General features: G+C 41.8%; 2 protein-coding genes across 3 annotated transcripts; both read right to left on the bottom strand.

The window, feature by feature from the left end:
* Positions 1-248: 248 nt before the first annotated feature.
* Positions 249-23,957, bottom strand: LOC115205892 (transmembrane protein 136). Of its 2 annotated transcripts, XM_029772313.1 has the most exons (3): positions 22,210-23,957; positions 10,640-10,842; positions 249-2,730 (listed from the first exon to the last, which is right to left on the bottom strand). In XM_029772313.1, the coding sequence occupies exons 2-3, from the start codon at positions 10,833-10,835 to the stop codon at positions 2,198-2,200; spliced, it is 729 nt and encodes a 242-aa protein (XP_029628173.1). In that variant the 5' UTR covers positions 10,836-10,842; positions 22,210-23,957; the 3' UTR covers positions 249-2,197. The 2 variants fall into 2 exon arrangements, with proteins under 2 accessions (XP_029628173.1, XP_029628172.1); XM_029772312.1 differs by lacking the exon at positions 22,210-23,957 and having other exon boundaries at positions 10,640-11,139.
* On the bottom strand, positions 13,712-22,268 carry LOC115205891 (transmembrane protein 136). Its single transcript, XM_029772311.1, has 3 exons — positions 21,935-22,268; positions 14,638-14,840; positions 13,712-14,468 (listed from the first exon to the last, which is right to left on the bottom strand). The coding sequence occupies exons 2-3, from the start codon at positions 14,831-14,833 to the stop codon at positions 13,936-13,938; spliced, it is 729 nt and encodes a 242-aa protein (XP_029628171.1). The 5' UTR covers positions 14,834-14,840; positions 21,935-22,268; the 3' UTR covers positions 13,712-13,935.
* Positions 23,958-24,236: the final 279 nt, after the last annotated feature.

Genomic DNA, 24,236 nt, shown 5'->3' with positions numbered 1-24,236 from the left:
TTGAAAACATCTGACACTCCAAAATCAAAGTTTGTCAGATGTTTTCAGTTCTCAGAAAGTGGTCTAATGTCAAGAGGAGTCTATGTTTCATGTTAACTGTTGTATGCCTCCAACCCAAATGAATCGAAAACAAGGCACAGAATAAAATGAGATCCCTATACTGCTCCCATTCATTTGGGATTCAGGTATACTGTATTATTGGATCTACACAGCAGATGGCTTAGGACGTGCACAAATCAGGACTCACCTTTTGGGGTCAGACAACTTCTGACAAACTTTAATTTGTGGGTGAACTATCCCATTAAAATGACCAGTTAATAAAAGTACAATCATTTCCTGCTATAACAATCATAAATCATAACACTTAACAGTGTTAAATGGTTATGGCATTTGACAGCAAAACGTGTTCAAACGTAACATTTTTGGTTGAGCACTCTAGTACAGTATTTTGGAGGATTTTTGATTTACAAATGCCACCATGTGGACAATTTGAATACTTCAAGCACAGAGCACTCTGTGATGGCTATAGCGCAATAAGTCTACCCTACAGTACGGGACAAGGCTACACACATTTTTTGAAAGCAATGTAGGCTAGTATACCTTTAAAGATGTTGTAATACAATTAACATAACTAATTTAAAGTAAATTCTAACAAGTGGCAAAGTAGTAGTTCCCTGAGTAAAAAAAGAAGAAGTATAATTTCAAATTTTTCTAATAAATATTTTATACTATATAGGCCATATATATGTAATATCTTACAGCACATATTTCTATACCAGCTCTGTATTCAGGGTATTTATTGAACACACAAAAGTAAACATTACATTTGAACACGTATAAAGTCACAAAGGCACACATATTATTCTCCCTTATCACAGACACAATGGTAGTGAATGTTGACATACCATTCCACATACTGTAACTATTTAGGCACCATATTTAAATATTTCATATAAAAGTAGTTCATTTCAAATATGAAAGCATACAATATTGGGAAACGTGACCTTCTAGCATCATACTGGAACATTTTAAGCAATACAGTGCACAAACATTTAGCACAAATCATCGTTTACCCATTGGTATTTTTAACTAAGACACAGGGGTGGTGAATGTTGACATACCATTCCCCATTGTCTAACTATTTAGGCACCAGATTGAAATATTTCATCGAAAAGTAGTGAATTTCAAATATGAATGCATACAATATTGGGAAATGTGACTTGGCATCATACTGGAACATTTTAAGCAATACCATGCACACAACATTTAGCACAAATTGTTGTTTACCAATTGGTATTTTAAACTAATTTACAATGACTAATATACATCCAATCAAGCAATGAAATAGCACAAAAAACATACTATTACAGTATGTACACAATTACTTTGTTCCACGTGTTACTGATCGTTACGGATTTGTTGCTGTGCACTTTAATGAAAAACCCTTATTGTAGCTAAATGGAAAGACAGTTATCACAAGAAACATGTAGCTTTTTACTGAGTTTTATGTTAGATATATATTGATATCTATCTATATCTATCTAAAACACCGCAATCTCAGCGAGCATTAATAAACATCTTCCTAAAAACTAAATGGAACGTTTTTAAATGGCTTATAAATTGTACTACAATTCAAATTAGAAAAATTTGACTGAAAACATTGCAAAATATTTATAAAAAGTAGAATTTCTGCAGAAAAACTACTGCATACAACAAAATACTGCAAAAGGATAGAAACAGTTTCGGTTCAATTTCACTGCCTCAAAAAAGTGTGGCCTAACCTATGAGGATTAGGGAATGTTATGTGTCTATTTCCCAATAGTCAACTTATTGCTGGATACAAGGTTAGAAGAACATACTATTAGGTTACAGTTAATTGTAAATAGGTTGTGAAATACATCTGTTCATCATATTGGCACTAGGTCCTTTGGTTTCAAAAGACAAACTGTCACAATTGTTTTTGCTACAGTTGTACATTTTTGAAGATGCTTTTGCAACATTCACTTGCACTTGTTTAATTATTTTTTTTTTTTACAAGTGTTAGCTAAATACCAACAAATATTCCCATATAACCATATAGGTCTAAAGAATGGGTTGACTTTAACCCCATGCTTACACAACCATTAAATGTATAAAGGTTGTCTATTAGTATAAACATAGGATGTTTTTATTAATCTTCTAATGATAAGGAAGTCTTTCAGTCTGTCTTTCCGACATGTCCGTTAACTGCTGCCAATCTGTGTTGGTCTCTCCAGCGTCTGTATTTGGATTGACTCTTGCGGTAGGTAAAACGACCAATGTCCACCATGAACACCCAGGATAGCACGTACATGGCAACTCCCCCACACTTTATAATTAACCTGGGCCGTGGGGAGATGAGCTCGCAGTACAACATCCTCCCGCCAACCACTATGCGCATGAACACAAATAGCACCACGAACAGAACATCCACCACCTCCCCTGTCAGGCTCTCATAGCGACCCAACTGTCTCAGGAACCAGCGAGCTTGCAGCAAGGGGTTGGTGATCTCGCTAGCAAAGATTACGGCGCAGGACTCGATGCCTGATTCTCCCAAGCTCAGGGTCAACAAGATACCCAGGATGCTCATGGTGTGGTGGACCAGCATCACCGGGCCCTCTGTGCGGAAGTACACACACCAGCCCATATCGAAGATGAAGTAACCCAGGCTAATGACCATAGCACTGATCTGAAGAGGGGTGTTCTTTGTGCCTGGAATCAAGACCACAACATTATTATAAACACTCTTCATGGTTAGTAACATTGTCATACACACATAAAATTACTGTATACTAGGCAAGAAACTCTACATAAAGAACATTGATTTATGGATGTAAACTTAGTTCTCGAGTAGATTAACGGGTCGACAAATGACCTATGGGAACTCCTTCCCCTTCACGCAATGAGGTATAAAATATGTTTACAGTCACGCCATTCCCTTACTGTATCCACGTGACTTGTCACTATAAAAGGTGGTGTGACGTGACACACTGTCAATTACTTGACTTGAATTCCACAGAGGTGGAGGAACGACATGAAAGCTTGGCGATCCGTTACTCTACTCAGAGAACCAGGGCTAAATCCATAACATTCTCTTTCTTTTTCGTAAAGGCGTTGCTGTACCAAACAGGTGGTTCAGCAACAGAGTGGGATACCTCACCATTAAACCTTAGTCCAGATGAGCCCCTAGGAAGTCATTGTATCCACCACAGCAGGGTTTCCCAAAGCTCTCCTCAGGCCCCCCCAGACGATTCACATTTTTGTTTTAACCCTAAACTGCCACACCTGATTCAATTAGTCAAAGGGTTGATTAATTGTAACAGAAAATATTAACCCAACAGTGTGGATTAAAATGTCAACTGTAGTATACAACTGCAAACACAAATAAGCTGAAAGCTTAAAGTTAAACATGACAGGCTTCAATTAGGTGTAACAGCACCAAGAGGTGAAGCCCTTTGTATAGAACATTCATCTCACTGATGGTTGATAAGTATGTACAAGGTTCAAAGTATGCTCACTTATCTGGGTTGAGAGAGCGTGCCGTGTCCAGAATCACAGACCCCACTGCTGGTGTGGACATAAGATTGGGTCTGTAGCACCTCATGAAAGTCATGGGTGTTGATTCCAGGGAGGCCCCTCTGAACTAGGCCCATGAGGTGGCCATACCCCTGGTGGAGTGTGCTACCATGCCATCTGGAGTTGGTGTACCTGCTGCAATGTACGATTTTGACTCTGCATTGGTAATCCAAAGAGCCAGTCTCTGCTTCGAGGCAGACCTTAGGTGTTCTCCCCATAACACACAAAAAGCTGTTATGTTAAATAATAAATCTTGTTGCAGCAAGATAGTCACTCAATGCCCTAACCCTGCAAAGTGTATACAACTCACAACACTCCTGTGAGAAGTGGGGAGGCTGTCATACACACATTCAATGTAGATAGGGACTTCCCTGCAGCAATAAGCTTCTGGAGAAAAGTCAAAATGTCATAAATTGGGCAGGAAAAAGGCGATTCTGCATGGGCAATACACCACTTCCACTTGTAGGAATAGAGTCTTGATGTAAAGGATACCCTTACTGCCTGTATTATATCAATTACCAAGGAGGGTAATCCTGCAGCTACAAGGTGGTCACATTCAGGTGCCACACCCACAACGTCAGTAGGCTGGGTTTGGGGTGTGAAAGCTTACCCTTCACTTGTGACAGGAGGTCCCCTTGAAGATGGAGTTCTCATGGTTGGGAGGTTGTCAGCTGTACAAGGTCTGAAAACCAGTGACCCTGTGGCCAATGTGGAGCCACAAGTAGAACTGACTTGTTCTCAATAATTATCTTCCTCAAGACCTGAGGGAGCGAGGGAATTGGTGGAAACGCATAGAGCAGCCCCCTCGGCCATCAGTGTTATAGGGCATTGACCCTGAGTGGGCCTGCTGGACCCTTTATGGAGAACCACATAGGACAATGTTTGAGTCTCGCAGGGTGAACAGATTGGCCCCGGCAGGTGTATTGCTTTGAGGGATGTAGTAGTGTGTTTGCCCAAAGCAGTAGCTCCCTTGCTACCTGGTGTAGTATCATTGACCTCAGTCCGCCCTGGCAGTTGATGTATGCAACCACTGTCATGTTGTCTGTCCGTATCAGTACATGTTGGGAGGAAGTGCTGGAATGCAAGGTGAACCGTCTTGAGCTCCAGAACATTGATGTGAGCTGTTGTTTATGGTGCCGACTATACACCATGAACCCCTTAATGGTTCAAGACTGCTCCCCATCCCTGTAGGAATATGTCTGTAATCAAAGTCATCTGGTTGTGAACTGCGCTTAGGAGAACTCCACCGGGAGTTTGAAGTGCTACGCACCACCATTGTATTGCTCTCTAGAAACTCTTCGGTAGGACTGAGAACGTACGTTCCTCCACCAATGAGCAGGTGCAGCCTGTCTGAGCCTGTTTTTTTGGCATCCCAGTTGGGGGCCTGGGACAGGAGAAATGGTTTGCTGGCTGACACATATACATGTGCTTCTCTGTCCTCCTTTAGACACTTGGGCCGCTCCTGGCCAGGTGATATGGGTATACCTAAGAGTGGAACTTTCTCTTTGTCGGGGAGCTTGGGCTTCACTAACCATAGGTGGTGCTGTACAGCACACAGTGCGGCCAAAGTTTTCCCAACTATATGAGCCTTGCTCTGAAGGCACTGGATGAGCAGATCTGTCACTGTAGACAGTTCTTTCATGGTCTTAGTATTATAGTCTGCAGCTACTTCTGACTGAAGGCCAGTATTGCTGCTGAATGGCCAAGCCTAGCGGCTGAAGCGGTGCTGTCATGTGTCCTGCGTAGGACGCGATCAAATGCCTTGCATCGTTTGTTAGGCAGCTCTTGGTCTGAACTGTGACGGAGAGAAGCAGGCAGAACAGGTCAAGCAAATGATTTGTCCATACGGGGGAAATGGCCAAAACCATTCTCGTCTGTACCATGAACTGTAGCCAAGTGATTTGCTTGGCATGGAAAGGGTTCTTCGACTTGGCGTGTTCCATGTGCATTGGAGCTCACGCACAAAGTCTTTGAACAGGAGGCATTTCTCAGTCTTTGAAGAACTGAATTCATCAAACTTGAATGTGGACACCATGGCAGAAAGGGGCGTGCTCCATGTTGAGGTTCCCGCTTGGCTTCTCAAAGATTTCAAAGGATAATTTTGGGGTCAAGTGTCACTGCCAGTAGCAACGGTCATCAAAAATTGTTAAAAGGTTTAAAAACATTTCTAATAATTGCAACAGTTGGACAATGGATGAAGATACTCCAAATTGTTAGTCCATCAGGTATTGAGTGAATTATAGCACATTAAACATTTTACTTTTATGGACAAATAATTAATGGAGTTCAGGGATTTTGGTGGGAATTCAGGTATTCAATTTGTCAAATGTTTTTCTTAGAATGCGGTCATACATTTTCTAATGGTATCAGGTTTTTCTTTGATATTTTATGTTAAAATATATATTTATGCACCTCATTTGCATAAATACACTAGGTGTATTTGCATATATGAATACATTAAGATAAAGGGGTGGAACAGGGCTGCAACCATGAAAATGTGAAATGCTAACTTACAAGCCCTTAACCAACAATGCAGTTTTAAGAAAAATAAGTGTTAAGTAAAAAATTGTCTGGGTAGCCATTTGATTAGCTGTTCAGGAGCCTTATGGCTTGGGGGTAGAAGCTGTTAAGAAGCCTTTTGGACTGCTTGCCGTGTGGTAGCAGAGAGAACGGTCTATGACTAGAGTGGCTGGAGTCTTTGACAATTTTTAGGGACTTCCTCTGACACCGCCTGGTATAGAGGTCCTGGATGCCAGGAAGCTTGGCCCAAGTGATGTACTAGGCCGTACGCACTACCCTCTGTAGTGCCTTGCGGTCGGAGGCCGAGCAGTTGCCATACCAGGCAGTGATGCAACCAGTCAGGATGCTCCCAATGGTGCAGCTGTTTAACTTGAGGATCTGAGGACGCATGCCAAATCTTTTCAGTCTCCTGAGGGGGAATAGGTTTTGTCATGCTCTCTTTACGACTGTCTTGGTGTGTTTGGACCATGATAATTTGTTGGTGATGTGGTCACGTTCTGTTGCATAATTCAACAAGTGTGCCAATAGCAGGATACACTCGGATTAAAAATGTACATCTATCTATACATACTTTACATCGTTTGCGAGATCAGACTTAATATCACTCACTATAAGTGTTCATTTTCGGGAATTTGCTTTAATTTAAGTACATCTAATTTGTAGCAAATTATAACTTTTTCAATTACACAAAAAATTAACACCCATCAAAATAAAGTTATCTTTCTTCTATTTCTTGTGATGAAAGTATAAATACCAGATGAAGCTTTAGCATTCTTATAGATGCAACGGAAAGACAATGTATTTCATTGAGCCCATTTCAGCCATCACCGGGGTGTGTTTGACAGGTCATTACAAACATTTCCACGGTCGTAACGTTAACAGGAAAAAAACAACAGGCAGAAGCAAGAGTCGCAGGAGTAAAATGAAAGCAATCAATCCAGCGAGACTTAAGTTACAAGTGGATTTTTCACCCCTCAAACAAAGAAAATAGATGGCTGAAAAAGAGCATTGCTACTGCCAGGCCAACAGGCTGGGACTGGATGATGCTAGAGCCACGGTGCATACCATCATCAGAGTGATCATTGTCTGTGGCACAAGAGTAGGAAGCTCTTGTGGGCAGTACATCAGTGTCATCAGATTCAACAACCACACTCTGTTCAGAGGAGGGGTTGAGTTTGGTACCGACAGAGGAAGTCTGTCCAGGATGTGCTCGAGGGTGGACTCCATGTTTGCCATGCGACTGCCCAGTGACAATCTCCTTGCGCAGCTCAGTGCAATGAGATTTGTGCCCAGGCGAGGATGAGCGATGGCGTTAATTGGGCAGTGGATCACGAGGGGAGTGAGACCTGTTATTTGACCTGGAGCATTTGGAATTATCTGCAGAGGAAGGTCTACGATCAATGATCTGTGTGGCAGATTCATCTGATGACAGTCCGGAGGTCCCGTCCACAAAGCTCTCAAGTCGAGATATCAATGCTCTCGGAGTGAATTTCTGCTACTCTGTGCAGCAGCTTGAGCATGTTCAGCTCCCAAGCAAAGAAGGCAAAGAGTGTGGTCATCCGAGGCTAGGAGCTGTTTCTCACACTGCTGACATGGGTGGAATGACATCCTGAATACATCACTGAATCTGTGTGCAAGGAACGGATTTTCACACAATTGTATACACAAAAGAAGTGCGTTCCAAGAAAATGTCTCAGTGTGCTCAAATTCTGCTTCGATGCTTCGAGCTGGTGCCTCGGTGTCGGCTTTGAGAGAATAGCTAGCAACACTAAGCATCACCTCTGCTCCGTAGAGCGTCGGGGTCAAGACTCCCGCCTTCATAAGCGAACTCATTACATTTTATGCACGCTTCGACAAAAACAACACAGAGCTGTGCATGAGGGCCTCCGCCGTCCCAGAGGAATTGGTGATCTCGCTCTCCTAGGCCTACGTGAATAAGTTTTTAATCTGGTCAACATTCGCAAGGCTGTTCTCAGAGCATGTGCAGACCAGCTTGCAGGCATCGTCACGGTCATTTTCAACCTCTCCTTGTCCTAGTCTGTAATCCCCACGTCTCAAGCTGACTACCATCACTCTTGTCCCCAAGAACTCTAAAGCTACCTGCCACAATGACTACTGCCATGTGCATATAGCACTAAGATCTGTAATCATGAAGTGCTTTGAAAGGCTGGTCATGGCAAATATCAACTCCATCATCCCAGACACCTGAAACCCACTCCAATTTGCATAACGCCCCAACAGATCTACAGACAATGCAATCTCAATTGCACTCCACACGGCCCTCTCCTACCTGGAAAAGAGGAATACCTATTTGAGAATGTTGTTCATCGACTACAGCTCAGAATTCAAACACCATAATGCCCTCCAAGCTCGTCACCAAGCTCGGGACCCTGGGACTGAACACCTCCCTATGCAACTGGATGGACCTCCTGACGGGCTGACTCCAGGTGGTTAGAGTAGGCAACAACACCTCCGCTACGCTGACTCTGAACACGAGGGCCCCCTAGGTGTGTTTGCTTAGCCCCCTCCTGTACTCTGTTTATCCACGACTATGTGGCCACGCACATCTTCAACTCCATCATAAAGTTTGCTGACGACACAACGGTTGTAGGCCTGATCACCAACGGAGATGAGAAAGCCTACAGGAATGAGGTCAGAGAATTGCCAGTGTGTTGCCAGGACAACAAACCTCTCCCCCAATGTTAGCAAGACCAAGGAGCTGATTGTGGATTACAGGAAATAGGCGAGAGTTCAAGAGCTTCAAGTTCCTCTGTGTCCACATCACTGAAGACTTAACATGGTCTTCTCACACCAGAACGTTGTGAAAAAGGCACGGCAACACCTCTTATCCGTTAGGAGGCTGAAACAATTTGGCATACCCCTCAGATTCTCAGAAACTTTTACAGCTGCACCATTGAGAGCCTCCAGACAGGTTGTATTACTCTCTGGTATGGCAACTTCCCCGCCCGCGACCGGAAAGCCATGCAGAGGCAGTTATGGATGGTCAGCCGGTTTCTGAGAAAGAAAAAAAAACTGCCAAAGACTTTAACCATCCGAGACATGGACTGTTCTCCATGTTCCCGTCCAGCAGGCTGTACCGGTGTGTCAAGGCTCAGACCAACAGACTTCTAAACAGATTCTAACCCCTCTACTGCTCTCCCTCTCCCACAGACTATCCACACTGACTCTATCTATGCCCATCTACAGGTCTAACAACAGACACAACCTACGGTCCTGCTATAATTATTATTGATTTGATGTATTACTCCATTACGCTGCTGTCCATTGATTATTGATTGCCATTACTATTAGTATTTGTCCTGTTACCGGTCACTATTACCCCTGTTTACATGTACACACTGTGTCCCATGACATAGACTGACCAGGTGAATCCATTTGAAAACTATAATCTCTTATTGATGTTGCCTGTTAAATCTACTTCAATCAGTGTAAATGAAGGAGAGGAGACAGGTTAAAGAAGGATTTTTAAGCCTTGAAACAACTGAGACATGGATTTTGTATGTGTGCCATTCAGAGGGTGAATGGGAAAGACAAAGGATTTAAGTGCCGTTGAATGGGGTATGGTAGTAGGTGCCTGGCGGTTTGAGTCTGTCAAGAACTGCAACGCTTCCGGGTTTTCACGCGGAACAGTTTCCCATGTGCATTCAGAATGGTCCACCACCCAAAAGACATCCAGCCAACTTGACAACTGTGGGAAGCATTGGAGTCAATGTGGGCCAGCATCCCTGTGGAACGCTTTCGACACCTTGTAGAGTCTATGCCCCAGCGAATTGAGGCTGTTCTGAGGGCAAAAGGAGGTGCAACTCAATATTAGGAAGGTGTTCCTAATGTTTTGTACACTCAGTGTATATTGCAATTAGTGTACAAGCATAAGTCTTTATATAGTCCTGGAACAGTACCATCTAGTGGTCAGAACCTGGTATCAGGATGTAGGATGGGACATAAACCAAACAACTTTAATGACTAATTTCTCTGAACAGAAAAAAAAGCACCAAATTCACTGAGAATTCATTACATAAGATGAAGAAACAATACTCCGTGCCGCAGATCCATACTACTTGTCAGAAATAGAAAACTGATTCTGTATACTTGTTGTTGGGTTGGGATTGGCGTGGAGGTCCGTGGGTGGCTTTTAACAATTTCTTTGTATTCCTTATGTCTTACGCATTGTTAGAAAAAACTTTGGTCCAAATCGGATGTAAGGTACTACATTTATTGAATATTATATGAAGCCAATTTAGATGCAATCAATTAGCTTAATTTCTCAGATCAAATTATATCTAAATATTTATTTTATTTTTTACAAAAATGCTAATCTTACCTGTGTCTAACTACAGAAATGATTTCAGAACAATATGAGATGGTGGTATCATGGCTTGCTATATGAAATGGAATGACCCCTATATACCAATTTAACCACCTTTAGAGAATGGTTGTATAGAAGCAGCACTCTACATGGAAACGATTACACTGTTTCAGTGCAATTAAATAGTGAGCATCTTACCTGGATGTGTGAAGGGCCAAGGTCCTTCCACATAGCCTATGTATGCTGTTATGCAGACCGCCAGGATGCCATGGAGCAGTGTGACCAGCCTACAGTTCCACTCAAAGCCACGGCTTTCATTGTTATTACACAGTAGTTTGTAGAGAGTGATCCAGCCTGTTAGGCAGAGGACCACGCCAATAGGCAGCGATGTCATCCCTCAGCTAAATACACAAAAACAAAACAAATACCACTTAATGACCAACACACACACACACACAAATACACTGTAGAAGTTTCATAAGATTGCATGACCCCTTCATTTTCTACCATCACAAACAATATCAGCTATGCTCAAGATTTGTGCAAGTAAGTCCGATTAGCCTACATTTTATGTTCAGTAAATGTTCTGTAAAATTGCAATATAGAAATACAGTGCCTTCAAAAAGGTATTCACACCCCTTGACCTTTTCCACATTTTGTAGTGTTAAAACGTGGGATTAAAATTGATTTAATTGTATTGTTTTTTTGTCAAATATCTACACAAAATACTCTAATGTCAAAGTGCAAGACAAATTCTAACATTTGTAAAACATTTATGAAAAACAAAACAAATATATCTTGATTAGATAAGTATTCAGTTCATGTTAGGATCACCTTTGGCAGCGATTACAGTCAGTCTTTCTGGGTAAGTCTCTAAGAGCTGTCCACACCTGGATTGTGCAACATTTGTCCATTATTCCTTTCAAATTTCTTCAAGACAACCATTTTTAGGTCTTACCATAGATTTTCAAGCAGATTTATGTCAAAACTGTAACTCAGCCACTCACTGTCTTCTTGGTAAACAGCTTCAGTGTAGATTTAGCCAGTTTAAGGTCATTGTCCTGCTAAAAGGTGAATTCATTGCCCAGTGTCTGGTGGAAAACAGACAACCAGTTTTTCCTCAGGGATTTTGCCTGTGCTTAACTCCATTTATTTTTTTATTGTGAAAAACTCCAAGTTCTTAGCGGTTACAAGCATACCAATAACATGATGCAGCCACCCCCATCCTTTACAATATGAAGAGTGGTACACAGTAAAGTGTTGTATTGAATTTGCCCCAAACCTATTTGCTTTGCCACATTTTTTGCAGTATTACTTTAGTGCCTTGTTGCAAACAGGATGCATGTTTTAAATATTTTAAATTCTGTACAGGCTTCCTTCTTTTCACTCTGTCAATTAGGTTAGTATTGTGGCGTAACTACAATGTTGTTTTCTCCTATCATAGCCATTAAACTCTAACTGTTTAAAGTCATTATTGATCTCATGGTGAAATCCCTGAGCGGTTTCCGTCCTCTCTGGCAACTGAGTTAGGAAGGACGCCTGTATCTTTTTAGTGATTGGGTGTATTGATACAACATCCAAAGTGTATTGAATAACTTCACCATGCTCAAATCGGTGCCCTTTTTTGCGAGGCATTGGAAAACCTCCCTGGTCTTTGTGGTTGAATCCGTGTTTGAAATTCACTGCTCGACTGTCAAAACCTCACAAATATTTTTATGTGTGGGTTACAGAGATGAGGTAGTCATTAAAAAAAATATATGTTAACAACTATTATTGCACACATTTTTACTCCTGAACTTATTCAGGCTTGCCATAACAAAAGTGTTGAATACTTATTGACTCATTACCAGTGGTGTAAAGTACTTAAGTAAAAATACTTTAAAGTACTACTTAAGTCGTTTTTTGGGGTATCTGTACATTACAATTTATATTTCTCACAACTTTTACTTAACTACATTCCTAAAGACAATAATGTACTTTTTACTCCATACATTTTCCCTGACACCCAAAATTACACATTACATTCTGAATGCTTAGCAGAACAGGAAAATTGTCAAATTCACACACTTGACAACAGAACATCCCTGGTCATCCCTACTGCCTCTCATCTGGTGGACACACTAAACACAAATGCTTCATTTGTAAATTATGTCTGAGTGTTGGAGTGTGCCCCTGGCTATCCTTAAATGAAAAAAAAACAAAAAAAATTGTGCAGTCTGGTTTGCTTAATATAAGCAATTTGAAATTATTTATACTTTTACTTTTGATTCTTAAGTATATTTTTTCCAATTACATTTACTTTTGATACTAAACTATATTTAAATCCAAATGCTTTTAGACTTTTACTGAAGTAGTATTTTAATGGGTGACGTTCACTTCTACTTGAGTCATTTTCTATTGAGGTATATTTACTTTTACTCAAGTATGACAATTGGGTAGTTTTTCCACCACTGCTCAAGACATTACAGCTTTTCATTTATAATTAATTAGTAAAAATTTCTAACAATTCCACTTTGACATAACGGGTTATTGTGTGTAGGCCAGTGACCAAAAATCTCAATTGAATCAAGTTTTAAATTCAGGCTGTAAGACAACACACACGCTGCTGCTACTGTCTATCTATCCTGTTGCCTAGCCACTTTACCCCTACCTATATGTACAGTACATAGCTACCTCAATTACCTCGTATCCATGCACATCGACTCGGTACTGGTACTCCCTTCATACAGTCATGTTGTTTTCTACTTGCTAATATAGCCATGTTATTTTTACTCGTTATTCACTGTGTATTTGTTCCTTGTGTTAATATTACATTTTTTATTACATTTTGTATCTTATCATTAACTCTGCATTGTTGGAAATGGATCCGTAAGTCAGCATTTCACTGTTAGTCTACACCTGTTTTCATCGAAGCATGTGAGAAATAGAATTTTACTTGAACAAAATGAGGAAAAAGGTTGTGAATACTTTGAAGGCCCTAAATTACCTTCCAATGAACCTGTTATAATTAAGCAATAAGGCCCGAGGAGGTGTGGTATATGGCATATATACCACGGCTAAGGGCTGTTCTTACGAATGACGCAACACGGAGTGCCTGGACACAGCCCTTAGCCGTGGTATATTGGCCAAATATCACAAACCCCTAAGGTGCCTTATTGCTATTATAAACTGCTTACCAACGTAATTAGAGCAGTAAAAATAAATGGTTTTGTCATACCCGTGGCATACAGTCTGATATACCACGGCTGTCAGCCAATCAGCATTCAGGGCTCGAACCACCCAGTTTATTAACCCAAAGTGACTGATGAACAGTATGTCTAAACTGAGCATCTTGTTTTTTCTGAACGGAGCACAAAAATGTACAAGTGTAAGCTGAATACCAAAGACTATTCCCCAATAATCATACACAACCATTGGTAGTTAATCATTTGTTAAAGGTCTATTAGTATAAACATTGGATGTTTTTATTCATCTTCTAATGATCAGGAAGTCTTTCAGTCTGTCTTTCCGACATGTCCGTTAACTGCTGCCAATCTGTGTTGGTCTCTCCAGCGTCTGTATTTGGATTGACTCTTGCGGTAGGTAAAACGACCAATGTCCACCATGAACACCCAGGATAGCACGTACATGGCAACTCCCCCACACTTTATAATTAACCTGGGCCGTGGGGAGATGAGCTCGCAGTACAACATCCTCCCGCCAACCACTATGCGCATGAACACAAATAGCACCACGAACAGAACATCCACCACCTCCCCTGTCAGGCTCTCATAGCGACCCAACTGTCTCAGGAACCAGCGAGCTTGCAGCAAGGGGTTGGTGATCTCGCTAGCAAAGATTACGGCGCAGGACTCGATGCCTGATTCCCCCAAGCTCAGAGTCAACAAGATACCCAGGATGCTCATGGTGTGGTGGGCCAGCATCACCGGGCCCTCTGTGCGGAAATAAACACACCAGCCCATATCGAAGATGAAGTAGCCCAGGCTAATGACCATAGCACTGATCTGAAGAGGGGTGTTCTTTGTGCCTGGAATCAAGATCACAACGTTATTGTAAACACTATTTATGGTTAGCAACATAAACACACAAAGTATACTGATCCCCCCCCCCAAAAATTGCTCTTATACCAACTTCACCTTTTACAGAAAGGCGGTACAGGAGCAGCACTACGTGGGATTAGATAGTGAGCATCTTACCTGGATGTGTGAAGGGCCAAGGTCCTTCCACATAGCCTATGTATGCTGTTATACAGACTGCCAGGATTCCATGGAGCAGTGTGACCAGCCTACAGTTCCACTCAGAACCATGGCTGCCATTGGTGTTACACAGTAGTGTGTAGAGAGTGATCCAGCCTGTTAGACATAGGACCACGCCGACAGCCAATGATGTCATCCCTCAGCTAAACACAAAAAAACATAAGTGCAATACGGAAATACATTACCTTTCAATGAACCCTTGTTAAAATTCAAAGCAACTGATAAACAATGTTTATCTGAACTGAGCAGCTGTAGTGTTCTGGCCAGTCTCGTGTTTTTATTGGGAAATGAGACCATGATACACCCTCGTTGGTAAGGAGAAATTTCATGATAGTACACTTTAGGGAGTTTCAAAACAAGTCCAAAAGTAATTGTGTCTGGGGCGGTGGGGCTGCATATCCTGGTCTCATACACAAGACATAACATAGTAAATAAAAATCTGGGACACTCAAATTAGTATGATACACTACACGACCAAAAGTATGTGCACATACGAAATCAATTAATATGGAGTAGGACCCCCTTTGCTGCAATAACAGCCTCCACTCTTCTGGGAAGGCTTTAGATGTCGGAATATTGCTGCGGGGACTTGCTTCCATTCAGCCACAAGAGCATTAGTAAAGTCGGGCACTGATGTTGGGCGATTAGGCCTGGTTCGCAGTCGGCGTTCCAATTCTTCCTAAAGGTGTTCGATGGGGTTGAGGTCAGGGCTCTGTGCAGGCCAGTCAAGTTCTTCCACACAGATCTCAACAAACCATTTCTGTATAGACCCCGCTATGTGCACAGGGGCATTGTCATGCAGAAACAGGAAAGAGCCTTCTCCAAACTGTTGCCACAAAGTTGGAAGCACAGAATCGGCTAGAATGTCATAGTATGCTGTAGAGTTAAGATTTCCCTTCACTGGAACTAAGGCGCATAGCCCGAACCATGAAAACAGCCCCATACCATTTTTCCTCTACCACCAAACTTTACAGTTGGCACTATGCGTTTGGGCAGGTAGCGTCCTCCTGGCATCTGCCAAACCCAGATTAGTCTGTCGGACTGCAAGATGGTGAAGCGTGATGCATCACTCCAGAAAATGCGTTTCCACTGCTCCAGAGTCCAATGGCATTGTGCATGGTGATCTTAGGCTTGTGTGCGGCTCCTCGGCCATGGAAAACCCTTTCATAAAATTCCCAAAGAACAGTTAATGTGCTGACGTTGCTTCCAGAGGCAATTTGGAACTCTGCAGTGAGTGTTGCAAATGAGGACAAACGGTTTCTACCGTTGTGTGCTTCAGCACTCAGCGGCCCCGTTCTGTGAGCTTGTGTGGCCTACCACGTCGCGGCTGAGCCGTTGTTGCTCCTAGACGTTTCCACTTCACAATAACAGCACTTACAGTTGACCGGGGCAGCTCTAGCAGTGCAGAAATTTGACTTGTTGGAAAGGTGGCATGCTATGATGGTGCCACATTGAAAGTCAATGAGCTCTTCAGTAAGGCCATTCTACTACAAATGTTTGTCTATGGAGATTGCATGGCTGTGTGCTCGATTTTATACATTTGTCAGCAACAGGTGTGGCTGAAATAGCGGAATCCACTAATATGAAGGGGTGTCCACACACTTTTGTATATATAGTGTATGTTGTGTTTGGTATGGTTACATAAGACAGAAGGTTATTTAAGGCAAAAACAATAGGAGGGTGGTTGGTCGGGATGGATGGATGGATGGGTGGGCGTATAACGCAAACGTCTGGCAACCCAAAGGTTGCGTGTTTGAATCTCATCATGGACAACTTTAGAATTTCAGCAACTTTTCAACTACTTAGCATGTTATCTAAACCTTCCCTTAACCCTAACCCTTTTAGCTAACCCTTCCCCTAACATAAACCCTAACCTCTAGCCTAGCTCTCATGAAGACCGCCACAGGAAACGAAGACCCAGTTACCTCTGCTGCAGAGGATGAGTTCATTAGAGTTACCAGACAGAAATTGCCGCCCGAATAAATGCTTCACAGAGTTCAAGTAACAGACACATGTCAACGTCAACTGTTCAGAAAAGACTATGTGAATCAGGCCTTCATGGTTGAATTACTGCAAAGAAACCACTACTAAAGGACACCAATAAGAAGAAGAGACTTGAAAAACAAACAACAAACATTAGACCGGTGGAAATTTGTCCTTTGGTCTGTAGTCCAAATATGAGATTTTGGGTTCCAACTGCCGTGTCTTTGTGAGACGCGGGGTGGGTGAACGGATGATCTCAGCATGTGTATTTCCCACCGTAAAGCATGGAGGAGGAGGTGTGATGTTGTGGGGGTGCTTTGCTGGTGACACTGTCTGCGATTTATTTAGAATTGAAGGCACACTTAACCAGCGTGGCTACCATAGCATTCTGCAGCGATAAGCCATCCCATCTGGTCCAAGAAGGAGAATGATGGAGTGCTGCATTAGATGACCTGGCCTCCACCACCCCCCTACCTCAACCAAATTGAGACAGTTTGGGATGAGTCGGACCGCAGAGTTAAGAAAAAGCAGCCAACAAGTGCTCAGCATTTGTGGGAACTCCTTCAATACTGTTGGAAAAGCATTCCAGGTGAAGCAGGTTGAGAGAATACCAAGAGTGTGCAAAGCTGTCATCAAGGCAAAAGGTGGCTATTTCAATAATCTCAAATATAAAATATATTTCGATTTGTTTAACACTTTCCTGGTTACTACATGATTACATATGTGTTATTTCATAGTTTTGATGTCTTCATTATTATTCAACATTGTAGAAAATAGTACAAATAAAGAAAAACCCTTGAATGAGTAGGTGTTCTAAAACCTTTGACCGGTAACGTATGTTGAGCAAATTCGTAACATACCATACGAAATGGATGATCGACATTGACAAATTAATACATACCATCATACAGTTGAAGTCGGAAGTTTACATAGACCTTAGCCAAATACATTTAAACGCAGTTTTTCACAATTCCTGACATTTAATCCTAGTAAAAATTCCCTGTCTTAGGTCAGTTAGGATCAGCACTTTATTTTAAGAATGTGAAATGTCAGAATGATTTATTTCAGCTTTTATTTCTTTCATCACATTCCCAGTGGGTCAGAAGTTTACATACACTCAATTAGTATTTGGTAGCATTGCCTTAAAATTGTTTAACTTGGGTCAAAAGGTTTGGGTAGCCTTCCACAATAAGTTGGGTGAATTTTGGCCCATTCCTCCTGACAGAGCTGGTGTAACTGAGTCGGGTTTGTAGTACCCCTTGCTCGCACACGCTTTTTCAGTTCTGCCCACAAATCTTCTATAGGATTGAGGTCAGGGTTTTGTGATTTCCAAAGTTGTGACAAAATGGTTTAAGGACAACAAAGTCAAGGTATTGGAGTGGCAGTGTGCTTGGGGTAATTGTCCATTTGCAAGACCCATTTGCGACCAAGCTTTAACTTCCTGACTGATGTCTTGAGATGTTGCTTCAATATATCCACGTAATTTTCCATCCTCATGATACCATCTATTTTGTGAAGTGCACCAGTCCCTCCTGCAGCAAAGCACTCCCACAACATGAGGCTGCCACCCCCGTGCTTCACGGTTGGGATGATGTTCTTCCGCTTGCAAGCATCCCCCTTTTTCCTCCAAACATAACGATGGTCATTATGGCCAAACAGTCCTATTTTTGTTTCATCAGACCAGAGACATTTCTCCAAAAAGTGTGATTTTTGTCCCCAATGTGCAGTTGCAAACTGTAGTCTGGCATTTTAATGCCGGTTTTGGAGCAGTGGCTTCTTCCTTGCTGAGCGGCCTTTTAGGTTATGTCGATATAGGACTCGTGTACCAGTTTCCTCCAGCATCTTCACAAGGTCCTTTGCTGTTGATCTGGGATTGATTTACACTTTCCGCATCAAAGTACGTTCATCTCCAGGAGAGAGAACGCGTCTCCTTCCTGAGCGGTATGACGGCTGCGTGGTCCCAATGTGTTTATACTTGCGTACTATTGTTTGTACAGATGAACATGGCACCTTCAGACGTTTGGAAATTGGTCTACAATTTTTTTTCTGTGGTCTTGGCTGATTTCTTTTGGTTTTCCCATGATGTCAAGCAAAGAGGCACTGAGTTTGAAGGTAGGCCTTGAAATACATCCACAGGTACATGTCAATTAGCCTATCAGAAGCTTCTAAAGCCATGACATCATTTTCTGGAATTGTCCAAGCTGTTTAAAGGTACAGTCAATTTAGCGTATGTAAACTTCTGACCCACTGGACTTGTGATACATTGAGTTAAGTGAAATAATCTGTCTGTAAACAATTGTTGGAAAAATTACTTGTGTCATGCAAAGTAGATGTCTTAACCGACTTGCCAAATCTATAGTTTGTTAACAAGTAAGTTGTGGAGTAGTTGAAAAACTAGTTTTAATAACTCCAACTTAAGTGTATGTAAACTTCCGACTTCAACTGCATCATGGGCTCCCGAGTGGCGCAGCGGTCTAAGGCACCGCATATCAGTGTTAGAGGCGTCACTACAGACTGGTTCAATTCCAGGCAGTATCACAACCGGCCGTGATTGGGAGTCCCAGAGAGGCACACAATTGGCCCAGTGTCGTCCGGGTTAGGGTTTGGTAGGCCGCCATTGTAAATAATAATTTGTTCTTAACTGACTTGCCAAATTAAATAAGTAAAATAAATAAAAACACAAAATAAATCATACTAAATTGAGTGTCTAAGATTTTAGAAAATTATATGAAATGCTCTGAGATCAGGTTGCACTGCCACTAAACTGTCAAAGCAAGCTAGTGTATCTATTTATTCTTTTTTCATACACCTTTATGTACATTATGTAATAAAAAATAATATCCAAATGTAAATGTTTATTATTAATATGAATTTGGCGTACTATTTAGAAAGCTAGCTATATTTTCCCCTGTTCAGCTGTTTTGACATCAGTGCAGAAGGTGAGAGAGCAGCTGGCTTGCTAGTATAGAGTACCACAGTATGAGTCATGATACCCATAAAACCTAGCGGTCAAACGGGGAAATGGTTCCAATCGTTTTTCCCCACCACAAATTTTTCCCATAGGGGATTTTATAAACACTTACAATAAGGGCTGTATTTCATGTAGGCTTACCCTGACGTGACGTTTTGATAACCATGCAAATCTCTTTAGGACAAGCTGACTTATCAATATATTCACCTGTATTCATCCCCCCAAAATGAAATGCCAAAGCATTACATGGGCTTGCTCCTACCTATCTTTCCGATTTGGTCCTGCCGTACATACCTACACGTACGCTACAGTCACAAGACGCAGGCCTTCTAATTGTCCCTAGAATTTCTAAGCAAACGGCTGGAGGTAGGGCTTTCTCCTATAGAGCTCCATTTTTATGGAATGGTCTGCCTACCCATGTGAGAGACGCAGACTCAGTCTCAACCTTTAAGTCTTTACTGTAGACTCATCTCTTCAGTAGGTCCTATGATTAAGTATAGTCAGGCCCAGGAGTGTGAAGGTGAACGGAAAGGCTGGAGCAACGAACCGCCCTTGCTGTCTCTGCCTTGCCGGTTCCCCTCTTTCCACTGGGATTCTCTGCCTCTAACCCTATTACAGGGGCTGAGTCACTGACTTACTGGTGTTCTTCCATGCCGTCCATGGGAGGGGTGCGTCACTTGAGTGGGTTGAGTCACTGACGTGGTCTTCCTGTCTGGGTTGGCGCCCCCCCTTGGGTTGTGCCATGGCGGAGATCTTTGTGGGCTATACTCGGCCTTGTCTTCGGACGGTAAGTTGGTGGTTGTAGACATCCCTCTAGTGGTGTGGGGCTGTGCTTTGGCAAAGTGGGTGGGGTTATATCCTGCCTGTTTGGCCCTGTCCGGGGGGTATCATCGGATGGGGCCACAGTGTCTTCTGATCCCTCCTGTCTCAGCCTCCAGTATTTATGCTGCAGTAGTTTATGTGTCGGGGGGCTAGGGCCAGTCTGTTACATCTGGAGTATTCTCTTGTCTTATCCGGTGTCCTGTGTGAATTTAAATATGCTCTCTCTAATTCTCTCTTTCCCTCTTTCTTTCTTTCTCTCGGAGGACCTGAGCCCTAGGACCATGCCTCGGGACTACCTGGCATGATGACTCCTTGCTGTCCCCAGTCCACCTGGCCATGCTGCTGCTCCAGTTTCAACTGTTCTGCCTGCGGCTACGGAACCCTGACCTGTTCACCGGACGTGCTTGTTGCACCCTCGACAACTACTATGATTATTATTATTTGACCATGCTGGTCATTTATGAACATTTTAACATCTTGACCATGTTCTGTTATAATATCCACCCGGCACAGCCAGAAGAGGACTGGCCACCCCTCATAGCCTGGTTCCTCTCTAGGTTTCTTCCTAGGTTTTTGGCCTTTCTACGGAGTTTTTCCTAGGGAGTTTTTCCTAGCCACCGTGCTTCTTTCACATGCATTGCTTGCTGTTTGGGGTTTTAGGCTGGGTTTCTGTACAGCACTTTGAGATTTCAGCTGATATACGAAGGGCTATATAAATAAATTTGATTTGATTTAATTATCTGCTCATGTGGCAATCATAAAGAACTACAAATGCCATGATGATCTGGACAAGACTGCCAAATCAAGGCAAAGGTAACAATCTCTGGAATAACTAATGTTTGTTAAATGTAGTAATTAATAAAAATTGGCTACATTTCTTTAAAAATTGACAATTCTGTGAAATGTCTTGTGCAAGTCTTAAATTGACACAATACATGTTCGCAAAGGTGTCAGCTAGAGATGACATGCACGATGTCTACTTTGATGCTAATTAGCATTTTTGAATCAGAGTAAATAGAGCCGAATATTGATAAAAGTCTTATCCGTGAGAGCTTTCAATGCGTCACGCAGGGGTAAGTCCACACAAAACACTGCCCTTAAGTTACTCTAAAATCCCCTACGGAAAAAAATGGTGGAAAAACGATTGGAACCATTTCCCTGTTTGACCGCTAGGCTTTATGGGTACTATGACACCTCCACGCTGGGGTTCTATAGCAAATAGAGAAGATAACACTGACGAGATAGCTTGAAACCGAGTCCTTTATAAAGATGAGAATATTTGAGCTAAAAACACATTAAAGTGAATACATTTGAGTCCTGGTGAGCCGTCTAGACTGTACAAGATCAGTTCGATAAGGCAGGCTTTGGATAGAGAGCAAGACAGACAAGGAAAGCCTTCCTCCTCAAGCTATCAAATATTGGCAAACAGAACAATGCGAAATAACTACTTTGTAACATCACCTTATTTCTGCGCCCGTTCATGTCGGTGACATCTAATCTTCTGTCCCTTTGTGGCCAGCATGCTCCCTCTGGTGACAGTCACTTCATCTTTTGTTCTTTGTGTCCATGCTACTCGGCTCATCAACAACAGAAAAATGTCTCTCGAGCATCTAATCTCAATAGCCTACTCCCCCACCTTGCAGTGTCAGCAACTGGTGCTGCAGATTGCTGCCCAACCCAAAACTAAATTAGTGAGTTAGTTTCCAACACTCAGTAAGTAAACAAAATATAATTACTGCTAGCCTGGTTCCGAATGTAGCAGCAGCTTTATCGTCGTCGGGTGGTGTCTAGTTGTCAACTTGTCATCTAGAATGGGGTTGTGGCGCCATCCGCTGGTAATATTTACGTATTTTCCCATCAGTACATGGCGATGAAAAGGTGAGATGCAGGCATAAACATTTTGTATTAATGTTCTCTGGTACGGCCGAGAAACATGAAAGCTACATGAAAATATACATACTGTACTTGGAGCATGATAGGTGTCAGTGAATTTTCCATCTCTTTCTGAATATTTAGAATCTGCTCAGATTTTTGCTGAATTAAACCCCCCCATAAAGTGCAGTGCAAAATACTTGTCTTTATGGAAGGCAAAATATACTTTTGAATGGTAAATTGCATTATTCTTCTGTGGTGTTTTTTGCGAAGAGCGTACACAACTCTTTCATAGAAAAATATGTTTGAGACTTTATTCTGGTTTTACATAACGCTTAAATTGATTTTTTTTGCTAAGGCACATAGGTTACCATAGAATGGCCAGTTTGAAGGTAAAAAAAAAAAAAGGACATTTGGTTTGTCAGTTGGGAAGAGGTCATACACAAACAAAGTGAACAAAGACATGGAATCAGCATGTGACAGAATAATCAGGAGAATTAAACAAAACAATTAGGTGCCAGTTACTACTGAATATGATTTAACACACATTAGGCTACTCAAGATGTAAAATGACGTGATGAGGTATAGGAATCGGATAGCAGACAAGTGATCATATGTGGAATAAAATGTGACTTTCCTACAGACTGCTGATAATTTTAGTCCTATCTGAACAAAGTGTTCCGTGTGGAATGGAATCAAAGTGAAAATCAAGGCCCGCATGTACATTTATAATAAATTGTGATGTTAATGAAATGACAAATGGTGGTAAGGGTTCCACTGACTATAGTTAAATGTTTTTTTTTTTCAATAATCCATGTGTCGGAGTTTGAAAGGAAAAAATGAGCTATGCATTGCATTAAAAGGGGGTGGAAGTATTGCATGATAAATGAAAGTGGCCAGGCAGTTGAGTAAGCACTAGATCCAACACAGCCTGGCTCTGGACAGAAATCAAATCTGATAGGTTGCAACTTTAGCCCTTCCTTGGAGAATATTTCCTTTGTGAATCTTTACTTTGGTATAGCTACAAACTTGTTAAGAATAATGAAATAAGCAAATCAACTTTTAAACCTTTGTCAAAATGAAACCTATGTAAAAGAAAAATCATGACCATCAGTGATTGAGCTGTAAATTATGTTCAAAGTGAGTGGCATTCTCTCTCAACCCCAGACTATTTACAAATACTCAGGTGATCTTCCATTGTGAATTGGGATTCATGAAAATTTGGTCCCAAGAAAATCACATTGACAAAAGATAAACAACATTGAAGCTACTGTAATAGAATAGATAGAAGTAACTTGCTCTTCAACAACATACATTAAATTAGCATCAATTTCTATACTGTTATCTAAATACAACGGCAACAAATTCACACAATATACACTGAGGGTACAAAACATTCAGAACACCTGCTCTTTCCATGACATTGACCAGGTGAAAGCGATGATCCCTTATTGCTGTCACCTGTTAAATCCACTTCAAATCAGTGTAGATGCAGGGGAGTAGACCGGTTAACAAAGGATTTTTAAGCCTAGAGATATGGATTGTGTATGTGCCATTGAGGATGAATGGGAAAGAACTACAACGCTGCTGGGTTTTTCACACTCAACAGTTTCCTGTGCGTTTCAAGAATGGTCCACCACCCAAAGGACATCCAGCCAATTTGACACAACTGTGGGAAGCATTGGGGTCAACATTGGCCAGCATCGCTGTGGAACGCTTTCGATACCTTGTAGAGTCAATACCCCGACGAATTGAGGCCATTCTGAGGGCAAAAGGGGGTGCAACTCAATATTAGAAAGGTGTTCCTACTGTTTTGTACACTGTGTATATCATGTCTTGCTAACAGATGCAGAATTGGAGGAAATTAAGCTTGTAATTGACAAATCAAAGA

Source organism: Salmo trutta, chromosome 13 (genome assembly GCF_901001165.1).
Source record: "Salmo trutta chromosome 13, fSalTru1.1, whole genome shotgun sequence".
Classification (NCBI taxonomy): domain Eukaryota; kingdom Metazoa; phylum Chordata; class Actinopteri; order Salmoniformes; family Salmonidae; genus Salmo; species Salmo trutta.
Note: the sequence above shows the minus strand (reverse complement) of the source record. Positions and strands in the feature narration are given on the sequence as shown.